General features: G+C 39.4%; 1 protein-coding gene and 1 long non-coding RNA gene across 2 annotated transcripts in view; both read left to right on the top strand.

Annotated features, from left to right (window-relative positions):
- COL8A2 (collagen type VIII alpha 2 chain) overlaps positions 1–11,600 on the top strand; it is a 94,177-nt gene extending 82,577 nt beyond the window's left edge. Inside the window, exon 3 of the mRNA XM_063454698.1 lies at positions 8,200–11,600. Coding sequence (XP_063310768.1) covers positions 8,200–10,124 — 1,925 coding nt within the window. The 3' untranslated portion in view covers positions 10,125–11,600. The remainder of the gene's footprint in view (positions 1–8,199) is intronic.
- Positions 11,601–12,258: 658 nt separating this feature from the next.
- Positions 12,259–15,587, top strand: LOC134591746 (uncharacterized). Its single transcript, XR_010088480.1, has 2 exons — positions 12,259–14,509; positions 14,544–15,587. It is a non-coding gene; the product is annotated as an uncharacterized LOC134591746 (long non-coding RNA).
- The last annotated feature ends 342 nt before the right edge of the window (positions 15,588–15,929 follow it).

Here is a 15,929-nt window from a genome sequence, read left to right as displayed (position 1 = left end):
GGGAATGAAAAACTGCAGCCCAGCCCGTCCTAAATCAAATTACATTTTGCAATTAAATGTAAATCCTTCACATATGTGAATGCGTGGAGTGATGTTTATTTGGAAAATAAATGAGAATTTAAAGTGGCGAAAGGCAGTTACCCTTTTATGGGGATCTAAAATGCAAACATGTCTATCAGACATTGCCTTGGAGCAGAAGTCTGATGAGTAGCAGAGCATGTGTCTGATATTAGACCCAGAGCTTACAGTCCATTTTTTATCCAAATTACTGGTAGTAGGATAATGAAAGCCGACTCTAAGCATGAGTGTGTATAGTATGTATACATTTTTAACAGAACATTAATTGTAATGACTGGCTTAACTTCTTAATTACCAATTTATATACACACTGCTAATGTGTACAGAAATGCAAAATATTTTGCAATATTTACTTTAGCCTGTGCTGAAAAATTCAATTCCATATAAATCTTAGCAAAGCATCACATATCAGATCTAATTTTGAATGTGTAATTAGGTTCAAAATTAATTGTAAACCCATATTTAATGTTAAAATGTGACATTTTTTTTTACTTGATTTTTCTATTCCATTGCCTCATATGCATTAAACATATATTTATTTTTACATTTTATTTATATATCAGTGTTGGCTGGTGAAGTTTTAAGATTCCCCCAGAATTTAACTCATGTAGTATGGAGAGCTGAGCATATCACAGAGATAGCCTAATTGTGGGAGTTGTATGATTAATGAGATGTTATGCCTTTTCCCACTTATTATAGTATTTCCTCACAATTTTTTTTAATTTTATTTTTTTAAATGGGCAACTCGCTCTGCTAAATACCTACTGTTTTTGCAATTTCGGTTGTATCCTATTTTTGCTCCTGTAGGCTGTCCAAGCATCATGGCACATGCACGCAAGCTAGTAAATAGCATTTCAAGTTCATTTTCCATGATACTAGTAGACAACGGTACTAATAAAATTGAGCCCTTGTAAGACCATAGGAAGGTGTCATGCACCTGACTTGAGAAAAAGTTCAAGCAACTTTTTATAGCTTACTTTTATTTAAACACTTTTTAAGAAGTCAAAACCACCAAGTGAATCGATATGTATATACATTCCTGGAGAAGGGCTTGCTGCCCATGCTAGACCATTTTCTAAACAATAACTTATAGTGAGTTGACAACTTTAAAGAAGAAGAGCAACATAATCAACCTGGAGATTTTTTAACACAGCCATATAAAACCTAGTTTTTCAATGATTCTGCCTAAACAAATTGCAAAACAGTTATCAAACTATGAATAAATATCCACCACCAGTTTGGGGCTGTTTGGTGCCATATTTTAAAACTTAGAATCCGATTTTCAGCATTGATCTGTCTTTTTAGGAGCCCAAATCTTTGAAAGTAGAGAACTGTGCAAGCCAACTTCCAAAAGCACACATACTGACACAATCTGATTTTACTACTGTAGTAACAAAAGTTAATTTGCATTAAATGCCTTGTCACTACCTGAAGGTGGTTTTGATATCAAATTATGTTTACAACAATCAGTATATATAAAAATAAAGTCATAAATAACACTTTTGTTTTTAACTGAATACACAAGAAATGTATTTTCTTTCTACATCTACAGTTAACAAAAAAGACTTGTCAAACTCAAAATCAGTGAATAAAGCTTAGTATAAGTTGCACTGCCACTGCACAGCAGTAACCTAACCATCAGTATCACACTAGTATCAATGCATTAAACAGGATATATCTATCTCCAAATCAAAGTGACTGACTAGGCACAGAAGTGACATAACCAGTCTCAGACTAGGTTCAATGACCTTGGCTATTTATCTCCTACTCAAAGTAAAACTGTCATTGCAAGGTAGGTTTTACCTTGAAGTTTTACTGATTAGGTTTAGGTTACTCTGTACCTACCTTGCTAGGACAGTAACACTTGTATCAATGACACTCACAGGCAGGCAAGGGTAAAATCAGGCAATAACTGAAATCAAAACTATCTGGACTTCTTCTTGGAAGTATATATATATATATATATATATATTTTTTTTAATTGCTCCTCCTTTTTTTCTTCCATCTGTCTCTTGGCTGTCCCTTTGCCATCAATTATCGTTTTCACCTATTGATTGAACAGGAGATTTGGTAGGCCGCTTATTTCCCTTGCTTAAAAAAAAAGAAAAAAAAACTTCCTCCCAATTCCTTTATTGGCAGAAGACCAAATACCAAAGTATCTGAACATACTCAGGCATTGTGCTACTCTTTTGCCTTACATCTGCATGACGCTTTGAAGATGCAGACTTCGGCTGAACAGGCTATTAGTCAAAATTCTGCTTAATCTCAATTCGGCCAATACCGAATATATAAAACTATAAAGATTGCTGTGACACACAGAGTTCTGCGTACACGCACAAATCTTATGCAGCAGGTTATCGCTTTTAAATATTTGTGAATTCGTTTTCCATATGAAATATTTTAAGTTTGTAGCTGATTTTAGTAATTTTAATTATATTTTAGCTTCCAGTAAATCCTAATATTTACCCTTCATATATCTTGTGAATTAAACTTGTAAACATTTGAGCTGATACTACACACAAATAAATCACTCTTGGATGTATATAAACAATAAATTAATTAATTAAAAACCCAATACATAAATTATTGTTTTACATATTGTGTATTAAAGAGTGTAATACTCACTGAAAATAGGTAGTTATTTTCAAAGATATCACAATGCATTATTTAATTAATTAATCTATGAGACAAATAGCTAACTTAAATTTATCTGCTGTTCAAATATTTGTTGGACACAGCGTTTTAGTGAGTAACTCGCATATTTAAAATAATAGTAGGCCTCTTTTGTGACATGTTAATAACAGGACTGTACAAAATTCAAAGTATTATTCATATATAAAAGGGACCTCAGTTAGGAAAAAGGGTAATGAGTAATTTGTTACATGTGAGTTTACAGAGGAAGAGTGTCCCTTTAATCATCAGATCCAAGGCTAGACTTTACCATAGGTCACTGAATAGCAATTTCTCGCAAAAAGATAAAATATTTAAATTCTAATGTTTCAAAACTGTGTATGAAATTCTGCAGGTGTAAACGTGTTATGAAAAAAAAAAACGGATATGTTTTTCAAAGAAATAATTTACATAGATCAACACATATAATCCCTCATATATTGAGGGTTAAATCTCGGAAAACACATCTAACAGAGCTAACCTTAAATATTCATCTTGCTCAGAATTAAAATAAAAGACTTCTTTGATTAGCCCAAATGCATTATGGAAACTGTTAAGCAGTGATTAATGATCAAATGTTTTGCACATTATCCAATACTTTGGATAACTTTGAGAAACAGTGAAATACAAGGATATCATATATCAGCCGCTATCAATTTCTACAAATTATGCTCACATGAAACCACAAGACGATTAACTCTGCAACACCCTAACATTTGGCAACATATCACAGTTGTCAAGAAGTGTTCCAAGCCCAATACACTCTGGTTATGGTATTTAGGGGCCCCATTGTATCAGGGAGAAATACCACTGTCTAAAATATAGCTGCACTCGTGCATTTTTGCATTTACCCATCCAGTATATTTTCCAGTATTGTTTGTTCGCAGAGTTACTGCAACATACTAAGAACTTGCATATATCTTCTAAGTATCATACAAACTAACTAGATATACAGTACCCGAAAAACATAATACAGACATGTATATTCTCTGGCTTAGTAAGCAAAATGTTGCGCAGAGTCTAGTAAGCCTTTAATAACACTGGATGAAAAGATTCTGAGAGTTTCCTTTTTGATCAGATGGTTTAACTTTCTTCTTATTTGCATTAGAGCTTTTCTGAGTTGTGTCCCCACTCACTTTAGTGAGGATATCTTCAGGGCCGGACTGGGTATGAAAACCAGCCCTGGAAAAAATTACATACCAGCCCCATAGCATTGCGGAGTCATCAGAATTCAGCTTAACAGCCCATTAAAATGCGACGGCATATAACGCCGTAACAGCGTTAAAGGGACACTATAGTCACCCAGACCACTTTAGCTCAATGAAGTGGCCTGGGTGCAATGTCCCTCAGGTTTTAACCCTTCACATGTAAACATAGCAGTTTCAGAGAAACTGCTACGTTTACATTTGCGGTTAATCCAGCCTCTAGTGGCTGTCTTCCGGACAGACACTAGAGGCGCATCTGCGACGCTGGAGGCACATTTCGCCTCCATCGCGCAGAGTGTCCATAGGAAAGCATTGAGAAATGCTTTCCTATGGACACTTTGAATGCGCGCGCGGCCATGCGCATTCAGCTCCAGTGACGTCGGACGGGGGAGCTGACGTCAGACAGGGAGGAGAGGTCACCAGCGCAGAGGGAGCCTGGCGCTGGATTAAGGTAAGTAACTGAAGGGATGTTAAGCCCTTCAGCGCCACGGGAGGGGGACCTATAGGGTGTGGGCACCCTCAGGGCACTAAAGTGTCAGGAAAACCGCTTTGTTTTCCTGACACTAGTGATCCTTTAAGAGTTTAAGGGGTTATTTTGGCCTGGGGAAGCCAAATGGTTATACACCTATGCTCTAAACCAGGAGTAGACATCCTTTGCCACTCCAGATGTTGTGGACTACACCTCCCATGATGCTTTGCAAGCCTAAATGGAGATGTAGTAAAAAAACAAAGGGAGTGTCGAAGGTTACCTACCGCTGCACTAAACCAAAAATATATAATACAGTTCCTACCCCATAAATATAATATTTAATGCTATAATATTTAATGCTCTCATCCAGCCCCCTCCCCTCCACAGTTCCTAATAAATATATCACAAATATAATTCCCTCACCCCTGTAGCTATTTACATTTCCTTCTACACACACACATATATATAATATTCATTGGGCCACAAATATAAATGTCACAAATATAATCATTGCCTCATCTCACATTCCCTAGTTAGATCTTTCCCGTCCCCCCTATCTAATACACAGCTGACCCCCCCCCATACATTAATGACCCCCCTCCCCTCTCCATACATTAATGACCCCCCCTCCCCTCTCCCATACATTAATGACCCCCCCTCCCCTCTCCCATACATTAATGACCCCCTCCCCTCTCCCATACATTAATGACCCCCCTCCCCTCTCCCATACATTAATGACCCCCCTCCCCTCTCCCATACATTAATGACCCCCCACCCCTCTCCCATACATTAATGACCCCCCCTCTCCCATACATTAATGACCCCCCTCCCCTCTCCCATACATTAATGACCCCCCTCCCCTCTCCCATACATTAATGACCCCCCTCCCCTCTCCCATACATTAATGACCCCCCCTCTCCCATACATTAATGACCCCCCCTCCCCTCTCCCATACATTAATGACCCTCCCCTCCCCTCTCCAATACATTAATGACCCCCCCTCCCCTCCCCAATACATTAATGACCCCCCTCCCCTCCCCAATACATTAATGACCCCCCTCCCCTCCCCCATACATGAATGACCCCCCTCCCCTCCCCATACATGAATGACTCCCCTCCCAATACATTAATGACCCCCCTCCCCCATACATGAATGACCCCCCTCCCCTCCCCCATACATGAATGACCCCCCCTACCCTCCCCCATACATGAATGACCCCCCTCCCCCATACATGAATGACCCCCCCTCCCCAATACATTAATGACCCCCCCTCCCCTCCCAATACATTAATGACCCCCCTCCCCTCCCCATACATGAATGACCCCCCCTCCCCTCCCCCATACATGAATGACCCCCCCCCTCCCCTCCCCCATACATGAATGACCCCCCCTCCCCTCCCCCATACATGAATGACCCCCCCCTCCCCTCCCCCATACATGAATGACCCCCCTCCCCTCCCCATACATGAATGACCCCCCTCCCCTCCCCATACATGAATGACCCCCCCTCCCCAATACATTAATGACCCCCCCTCCCCAATACATTAATGACCCCCCTCTCCTCTCCAATACATTAATGACCCCCCTCCCCTCTCCAATACATTAATGACCCCCCCTCCCCTCTCCAATACATTAATGACCCCCCTCCCCTCTCCAATACATTAATGACCCCCCTCCCCTCTCCAATACATTAATGACCCCCCCTCCCCTCTCCAAGACATTAATGACCCCCCTCCCCCCCTCTCCAATACATTAATTACCGCCCTCCCCTCCCCCCCTCTCTCCAATACATTAATGACCCCCCTCCTCAATACATAATACAAACAATAGGTCCCCCAAGCCCCTTTATTCTTACCTTTACAAGTTCCACTTCAAACAGCTCAGGGAAGAAAGACCGCGAGGCAGGACAGTTTCTGTAGAGCCGCCGCCGCGCAGCCGCCGGATGTGACGTCATGTCGTAATTTGACGCTCACATCCGGCGGCTAACAGGAAGTATCTCACAGTAAGCAGCAGCGGCCGCCGGCTCAGTTGTGGCTGCGGCCGCGGGTGCGCAGCCGCATAGGATAGCAGAATTTTTTTTTTTACAGGTCTTAAAGGCAGCCACATGTCAAAGCGGCCCCAGGGCTGGCGGCCTACCGGGAAATTTTCCCGGTATCCCGGTAGGCCAGTCCGGCCCTGGATATCTTACTAGTACAATTCCAATGAAAAATCAATGCCCACAAATTAGTGGTGTGTTTACTATCCCAAATTAATTAATTAATTGAAGCTGTCTCTCAATTGCCCTGTCTAAAGTAGAACCTTTGTTTGGCAGAAAAGTTTTGAAACCTGAATACATATATAACATCACAAGTCTACTCAAGCAAATCTATTGCTTAATAATAATCCGTATGCATATACAGGTGTAACAGGAACAAGGCAGACTGAACCCTAGTTTGGAATCCAGACCTGTCTTACTAAATCGTCTATCCCTTCTTAAGGGGCCCCAGGAACCACCACGTCTTTCAGGCAGGAGTCATTCCCTCAGCCCTCGCCATCTTCCAGGCAGCACTCGGTCCCTCTGCCCTCTCCGTCTTCCTGGAAGGGTTGGAACCCTCTACTTGAATTTCTCCAAATACTGCCTTTACAAAGACACAGTAACTCTGGCATTACTCTTTGCTTACAGGTCCCCTGTACCAGGAAATAGTGCAACCAGAAAGCAGGTCCTAATGCTCTTCTTCTGGAAAACCTACGAGAACCTGAGAGGAAACACAGTTCCTAATGGAACTACCACACAATGCTTTCTTGCCATAAATAAACATTGGGGGGGTGGGGGGACCTAATGTCCTCTCCCCGGCCCCCACCCCTGAGCGGTGGGTGGGGGCCATAAATAAAAATGGGGGGGGGACCTAATGTCCTCCCCCCGGCCCCCACCCCTGCGCAGCGGGTGAGGGCCCTAAATAACAATAAGGGGGGGGCCTACTGTCCTCTCCCCTGGCCCCCACCCCTGAGCGGCACTGGCCAATCAGAACCATGCCATTAGTAGGCCATTAGTAGGCATGGCTGTGATGGCTTCTAAGGGCACACAAGTCAAACGCTTGTTGATTGGCTGCCCTGCAGCCTTTCAAAATGCGTCATTAAAAGGCCGAACACCAAACTCCAACCCGAACATTCAGTCGTATGTCCGTGTTCGGGTCCGGGGTCCAAAAAACGTAATGTTCGGTACGAACCCAAACTTTTCAGTTCGGGTTCGCTCAACTCTAGTCACAATCAAATAATATATCAAATATAACAACATAGGATAACATAATACACAAAACAATATTATTACTCTAATGGATTGGGAGGAGTTTAATTAATCGAATACATTTATCAAACATTTAGCATACTGACTGTATTTGTATACAAACATGCAAATTATGTAGGTTACATTTTAAATTTTAGAATACACCAATGGAAGTAGAGGAGGACTTCAAAGACAGTAATAGATACAGATAGAGATTCTGTTACAGTAGTTTTTAAAATAACCCTTGCATCTTAGGCCTCAATTGTATAATCTTTCCAAATTATTTAATACTGTTAGAAAATTTTTATAAAGTATTTACCTACAGAAGTCACCATTAAAGTCTAGCACTATTGAATAATGTAAAAATCCTATTAAATCAAGACCTATTCCACAATGAGTACACATTTATTTTACGTTGTATGAAAAAGAAAAAAGGAATTTCATGTAAATGCATAAACCTTATAGTGTGTATGATCCATCCTCATGATAACCATTATTCTATCTTGTACTTACAGACATGCCTCCAGTTGTGCCAATGCATCTTAAAGGAGAACCTGGACCTGCTGGCAATCCTGGTCCCAGAGGGCCACCAGGACCACCTGGACAACCTGGAAAACCAGGCATAGGAAAACCTGGATTACAAGGGCAGCCAGGCCCTATTGGTCCACCTGGATTTAATGGTATAGGCAAACCAGGCTTACCAGGAATGCCTGGCAAAGGAGGACCCAAGGGATTTCCTGGGGCCAAAGGGGAACCTGGAATGAGGGGTGACCAAGGGGCTCGTGGAATGCCTGGTCCTCCAGGTATTCCTGGACCCTCAGGCCTTTCATCCAATGGAAAACCAGGTGTGCAAGGTGCACCAGGACAACCAGGTCTAAGGGGTGAGCCTGGACCTAAGGGTGAACCAGGATTCAGAGGAGAAAAAGGTGTGAAAGGAGATGCTGGTATTGGAAAACCAGGGCTTCCTGGAACCCGAGGACAAGGAGGGCCACCTGGCCCAATGGGACCACCTGGGCCTAATGGTATTGGGAAGGCAGGCCTTAATGGACTACCTGGAGGACCAGGAGATAAAGGAGATGTAGGTCCACCAGGGGTACCAGGAGTTGTAGGTCTCCCAGGCCCGCAGGGCCCCCCAGGAAAACCAGGTTTAGATGGGATTGGTAAACCAGGTTTAGATGGATTACCAGGTCCACAGGGCCCACTAGGTTCAAAAGGGGAGCCAGGTGTAAGAGGCTTACCAGGGGTTCCTGGGCCACCGGGGTATGGAAAACCAGGTCTTCCAGGTTTAAAAGGTGATCGTGGTCTCCCTGGAATTCAAGGTGGAATAGGAGACATAGGAGAGCCAGGTTTAGATGGGAAACCTGGTGATCAGGGGCCACAGGGTGTTATTGGACCTCCAGGACTTCCTGGGTCAATGGGATTACCAGGGAAAACAGGTCTGCCAGGCTTAAAAGGAGATATAGGACTAAGTGGGCCTCCTGGTTTACCAGGAATTCCAGGGAAACAGGGTCCAAATGGGTTTGCAGGAAAGCCAGGGTTTCCAGGTGAGAGGGGACTTCCAGGTCCTTATGGTTTGCAAGGACCAACTGGACCCAAAGGTGAGCCAGGGTTAATAGGACTCCCAGGGTTGCCTGGGCAAGCAGGGATCATTGGGTCAAAAGGGGAAGGTGGGATGCCAGGGCAACCAGGCCCACGTGGTCCAGCAGGAATTCCAGGATTACAAGGGTCATCTGGTCCTATTGGACCCCAGGGTCTACCAGGATTGAAAGGGGAGCCTGGTGTTCCAGGAGCTCCTGGCAATGGTATAATTGGAGAACCTGGACTTACAGGGCCTATTGGACCTCCAGGTGTTCCAGGCCTCCCTGGTTTAAATGGTCAACAAGGTCCACCAGGTCCACCTGGCCCACCAGGACCACCAGGTCTCTACAGTGAGGGTGGCATTGCTGGTCTCCATTTGCCAGATGGGGGAGTGGAAGGTGCCACAGTCTTGGGAAATGAGAAACCTGGAAAACCACAGTATGGAACTGGAGAACTATCTGCCAAAATTGCTCCAGCATTTACTGCCATCCTCACCACACCATTCCCACCTTCTGGTATGCCTATTAAATTTGACAGGACTTTATATAATGGCCACAATGGCTATAATCCATTAACTGGGATATTCACTTGTTCGGTACCAGGTGTCTACTACTTTGCTTATCATGTCCACATCAAAGGCACCAACATCTGGGTTGCCTTATACAAGAACAATGTACCTGCTACCTATACTTACGATGAGTACAAAAAAGGATACATGGACCAAGCTTCTGGAAGTGCAGTACTAGAACTTAAAGAAAATGACCAAGTTTGGGTTCAGATGCCATCAGACCAAGCAAATGGATTATATTCAACAGAATATATTCACTCTTCTTTCTCTGGCTTCCTCCTTTGTCCTACATAATGACACAAAATACATTATCCACCTTTAGTCATAAACTCTCTTAAAAATAACATGCAAAACAAATTTAAAAAAATCTATATATGCTTCTATATCTACTGGGGAAGAAAAGCACAGAGAAAACAGGAATATATTTTTTCCTGTTGAGAAAATGTTGTGAAGAAGGAAAAATACATTCCCAGGAACTTTTTTTCTCAACACGGTTTTGCAGAATGTCACATTATTACCTAGTGGCAAATGAAACAACAGTGCAAGCTGGTGGCAAAATGACTGTGTCATTAAACTTAAAATGTTTCAGTTTGTTCCTAACCTGATTCTTCAAGTGTTCCTCGGTTTGTTTTTTGTGTTTTTTTTTTTTTTTTTTTTTTTTAGTAATTTATCTGTATCTGCCATGTTGCTACTTTTAGTATTTTAGTTTAAAAACACTGCACCTACACTATGTGTAACGAGGATGTTGTAAGTTTAAAATGGTTTCTAATTTGACATATGCTTATCAGAAAAAAGGCATAGGATTTTATTTTACTTTTTTGTGACTTCTTTTTCTTCATTTAAGAGTTTATTCAATTTACAGTGCGAGTTATGTTGAGTTAAAAACTGATTTACAAAATGAAGGTCAAAATTATATTTTAACTCCTTATCTCATGACAACCCACTGTTTTTCTATAAACCTTTTAGTCTCCCTAGTAAGTTCAAGGAAATAATATTCGGTAAAGCGTGTTAATTTGGATAATACAGAAAAAAAATTATACAGCTTGAAAAGGAACCTGAAGCCAGTCAAGTCTTCCTTTTTTTGGGGTGTTGTGGTTTTTAGAAAAAAATATATCAAAGGGACACTTCAGGCACCTGAGTATCGAGATTTTTTTGCCATCTTTCATATATACATAGTTGCTAACTGTCCCAATAGAGAGGTATTGAATCGAGTCCCACCTTGTGGCATCGGCCCAACACTTCTACTATTAAATTGGACCTTAGATAGAAAGGTGTCACTGCTTTGATTTAGCCACCCAGTTAAGCTGTCGTCCCTTTATTATAGAATCCAACATTTTCATGGGCAGGTCAAGACCTCATTGTCATCCACTTTCTGGCCTGCCCACTACTAGACCCAGGCCAAAAAGACCCAAAGTTGGCAAGTATGTTAAATATATGGCATTTGTAAAACATTAAACAAATACAGCTGTACATTACCAGGAAACATATTCTGTGCTGGCAGTTATTGAAAACTTATAACGCTGGCGTTGTATTGAGAGATATACAGCAGCATCAGGTCCATTAATTAATAATGGAAAGAGCAAAATGGTGCAATCTGTAATCAAAATAGTTTTTTTTTCATAAATGGAATTACCTTCAGCCAGGTAACCAGGTCCATCGATGTCTGCAACGGTTTCAACAGATAACTGACCAGCAGGAATTTAGAGTATATGAATATCCTGAAACCATTTATTGGCTTTGGCTAATGCCATTGCAGAAGGAGCAGTTCGTGAGAATTTGCTCCAAATAATGGTCATTTGGAAATTTTAGCTTTTTTTAAAAATTACATTTTATATTTGCATGCTATATTCCTTTGTCACTTAATGTGCTAAACTAACTAGGATAGGTTACCCCTGCCTGCAGTGTCTCTTTAAGTAAAGAGAATACTCAATTATTATGAATAGGAAACCATTGCTAAATACATATTTCCTACAAACCAGTTTTTAGCATATAGAGTTATATCTGTATGGATGTCCCTATTAGCACAGTAAATAAAACATTTGAAATTCGAACTAAATTCTGACACGTTTATACAATTGCTGTCTTCACTTCAAGTAATATCTCAACACATACCTGCACAGGAACTTTTCAAGAGATCCAGTGCAAGGGAAATGTGTTTCACCCAGCTCCTAAAAGTAGTTATGATTTTATTTTTATTGCACTTTGTGTATTTGAACCCAGTTTCTCTTTATATACTGGTTCAATTTCTTATTAAAGAACTACATAGTAATTACATTTAATAGGTAGATGGAACAGCAATGATTTTACTCCAAATTCATTTTTACAATTATTAATATACTTTTTTTTGTATCATAAAAGATTTAGTCTATTCCCATTAGTATAGTTTTTTTTTATTATTATTATTATTATTATTATTGTTATTATTTAATAGTTTTTTTGGTTTGTTTGTTTTCTATGTTTTGTTTTTTTATGCCGGCTTCAATTTAATAAAATTTTCTGAAACTGATTCAAACAAAAAAGTGAAAACAATCGTTCATACAACAGAAACCAAATAAAACATACAACAGCTAAGTAAATTACCCTATATTTTGTTTACCCTAAATGACTGCCTTATCCAAATGCACTGACCCGAATCTCTTTCTTTTTTTCTATGGTATCTGAAAGTTTGCTTTAATTTTCCTTCTTTTTATCTACAAACATGGTAAAATCGAGACAAATGCTTGAGAGTATTTTTGTATAAATTTTACACTAATGGTAAGCGGTGTGTTTTAAGGTGAACAAGCCATTGTGTCCCATGCACTAACAACAGCAATGTAGATTTACATGAGAAGAAACAGACTTTCTAAACACCCATGGTATATCATCCACCATATAGAAACCAAAAATGTGATACAAGGGTGTCCTCAAAACACTGATTATATTAGGGGTTTTGACATTTTATGACTTGACTCATCTTAGATACTGCTATTATACAATGCTTATGTTTTTAATAAATATGACATTTTTATTTGTAATATGTACTGGGGTGGGATATATGACAAGGGGATCTTTAATTGTTTCTGTATCACAGTTTGGTGTAATCTTTTATTGAAATTGTTTGCAATGGTGCTATGCCTACTTACCAATTTAATGTATACATATAGTGCAATATTAATCTCAAACAGCATTTTATGTTTGTTAAGATATCCTTCCTGTTTGGTCCTGCTAATATTAACAGATATTTTTTTTTTTGTATTGATAATGCTTGAATTATTGTTATTGAGTTCCACGGAGCAGGAGAAGAACTTTGTTACTGTTTTATTTTGGATTTGTGTTTTTTTTTTTCCAAGCAGCAATGGATATTAAATGCCCTATTTGTGGCTGGTGCTTACAGTATTTACTAGATAGTGTGCAGAAACAGTGTCCTAAATCTGACATTACATTCCAAAACACTCAATGAATAAGTCAAACTTGAAATAAATAAAGACATTTTGGGGGGGGGGGGATTTTACCAAAAGTATTTTTTAGTTAAATGGAAACTATAGTGCCGGGAAAACAAACTTGTTTTGTTGCAGTAAACCCTCAAAGGTAATTATTGCAATTTCTTTAAAACTGCAATAATTGCCTTTGTAGGGTTAAAGGACCTGATATATTGTCCCTTTAAGTCATTTTAAAATAAATAATTAAAAATAATATAGAGTACTTATTTCAAGACACCAACATACATTTTATTTTTTATTTTTTTATATTAAAATGTATTGCAGATAAAATTATGTTATAATTACTAGTACACTCATTTCAAAAAGTCATCTTAGATGAATTAATTCAGTATTTGCCTTGTGTCCACAGCGGGTGCTGTCACACAAAAGTTGACACATGTTTTAAACCTATAATTTTCTTTGAACTGGTGTGATGTACAGTTTCATTCAAACATCCACTTAATATTGACAGTTTTGATTAGTAAATTAGTGATCAGTTTTGGAATAAAAAGATCAGCTTTAACAAAAACGTATTTCATGAACAAAGAACATGAGGACTCTGAGAAGGGGCACTCCTAAATAGCAAAACAAATAGCAGCTTTTGACCCAAAAAAGCTGCTATTTTTTGCTATGGACCATTAATTTTTTTTACATGTCTGGAATGGGGACTTAGCCAGCCCTGGTTACGGAGCATCTGAGCTGCTAGATGAGTGCGGTATCGAGAACGTTTCTTCTAGATATTAAACTGTGACAAGCTGGGTAAAAAAAAACAATAAATCTAAAGGAGGAGACTATATTTAAAAGAAGAAAAACTACCACCACAAGATGACATAGTCTTAAATTAGAGGCGCAAAGCTATAAAAATAATTTCAGGAAGTATTACTTTACAGAGAGGGTAGTGGATGCATGAAATGGTTTTCCAGCTGAAGAGGTAGAGGTTAACACAGTGAGGGAGTTTAAGCATGCGTGGGATAGGCATATGGCTATCCTAGACTTAAGATAAGGCCTGTGAGTAATGAAAGTATTTAGAAAATTGGGCAGACTAGATGGGCCAAACGATTCTTATCTGCCGTCACATTCTATGTTTCTACCTAGCAATGACATTTCCATTAGTCAAACTATGCTATCATACATGATACAACCCTTTAACTTACATTAAAATAACCCAATAGCAGCTAGAAAAACTATTAATACCCATATTGTCTGCAGCATTGAAAAAAAGTAATTTAGGGTTCATCGAAACCTATATAACTAGAATGGGCTCATTACATCCACTTCACTTCAAGACATGGACTGGAGTGCTTGGATAATTTTTTGTATTTAATTCTTATTTGCTTGCAGGTTCTTCTAATAGTTTTATGAGGAGTTTCCTATTACATTATTAGACCTATCTCATTTAAAGAAGATACAGAAATCAAGGGCTTTAAGCAGACAATATTCAAAGGATGAATATTTGTTTCCACTTTTGCTGAAATTATGGAAAGCACTCCCCCATATCTATAAATAATGGTGTTCAAATTGGGCTAGTTATAAATTATAGTTTTCAAATTTCAGGGCTAAATTTGCATACGTATTAATGTGAATCTGACTCCTTATCTGCATTACAGGGAAAAAGATCATACATGCTAGAATAATCAAGGGATATGCACTATCTCTAAAGTGAAAATTGTCAGGAATTCAAAGTAAATTTCACATTTATGGTCAACATAGCTGACTTCCAGTTTGTTTCCAGTTTGGCTACTTTGGCTTCAAATTTGAAAATTAATTTTGAATACACTTCAAATCCCTGGCAATTTTCACTTTAGTGAATAACCCTGATAGCGTAGTTCTTGTATACATTATATATTTGCACATGGTTTTGAGATTTTGCACATTTTCTTTATATATAACATGTCTTCTAAAAGACTTGTTACAGCCATTTTGTTAATTTTGCCTTTCACTTGCAAAGCAACTATGAGGAAATCATTAATCAAACAGGTAATATATTACTTGAATCTGTTTAAAAAAAAAAAATCAACAATATGTGGGGGTTTTTCAAGACATGTGTGATTCCTCCCTCCCTCCCTACGCAAACTAATGACATCATTGAGTCTAGGAGACACTTTGAGGAGTTCCAGAGTTTATTTTGTGTCACAATGAAACAAGATTTAACCCTGTTCTGCACACTATTTGGGCCCCAGTTTGTGGGTGGCTGATACACGATTAAGTGTTTTTATCCTGTTCAGCCAGAGCTGACTGCCTATGTTTTTGCTGACTGCATAACACAGAGACAGTTTCCTAATAAAATATCTGAACTCTGTCCGGTCTGCGGTTTCATTTGTGTGAATGAAGGTGTGCATGAGAGAAGGATGCAGCTGTTCCTTAGCTCAGTATGAAATGTCAGGCTGCTGAGGCTTGCTGTTCTATGCATCTATTAATTACAACAGTGTATATACTTAAGCATTTCACTTACCATTCATTACCTAAAATATCTTTTTGGAGTACAACATGAAATAAATCCTGGTGCGTCCTCCGATTATGGGCCATTTTAATGCTTGATGTGATATCACCCACTATGCAGTATAGGATTTTAAATAATGGATAGTTCGTATATATGAAAAAGGAAATCTTTATACATAATCGTATCGAATGCAGACATGCA

This window comes from Pelobates fuscus, chromosome 1 (assembly GCF_036172605.1).
Source record: "Pelobates fuscus isolate aPelFus1 chromosome 1, aPelFus1.pri, whole genome shotgun sequence".
Taxonomy (NCBI): Eukaryota; Metazoa; Chordata; class Amphibia; order Anura; family Pelobatidae; genus Pelobates; species Pelobates fuscus.
Note: the sequence above shows the minus strand (reverse complement) of the source record. Positions and strands in the feature narration are given on the sequence as shown.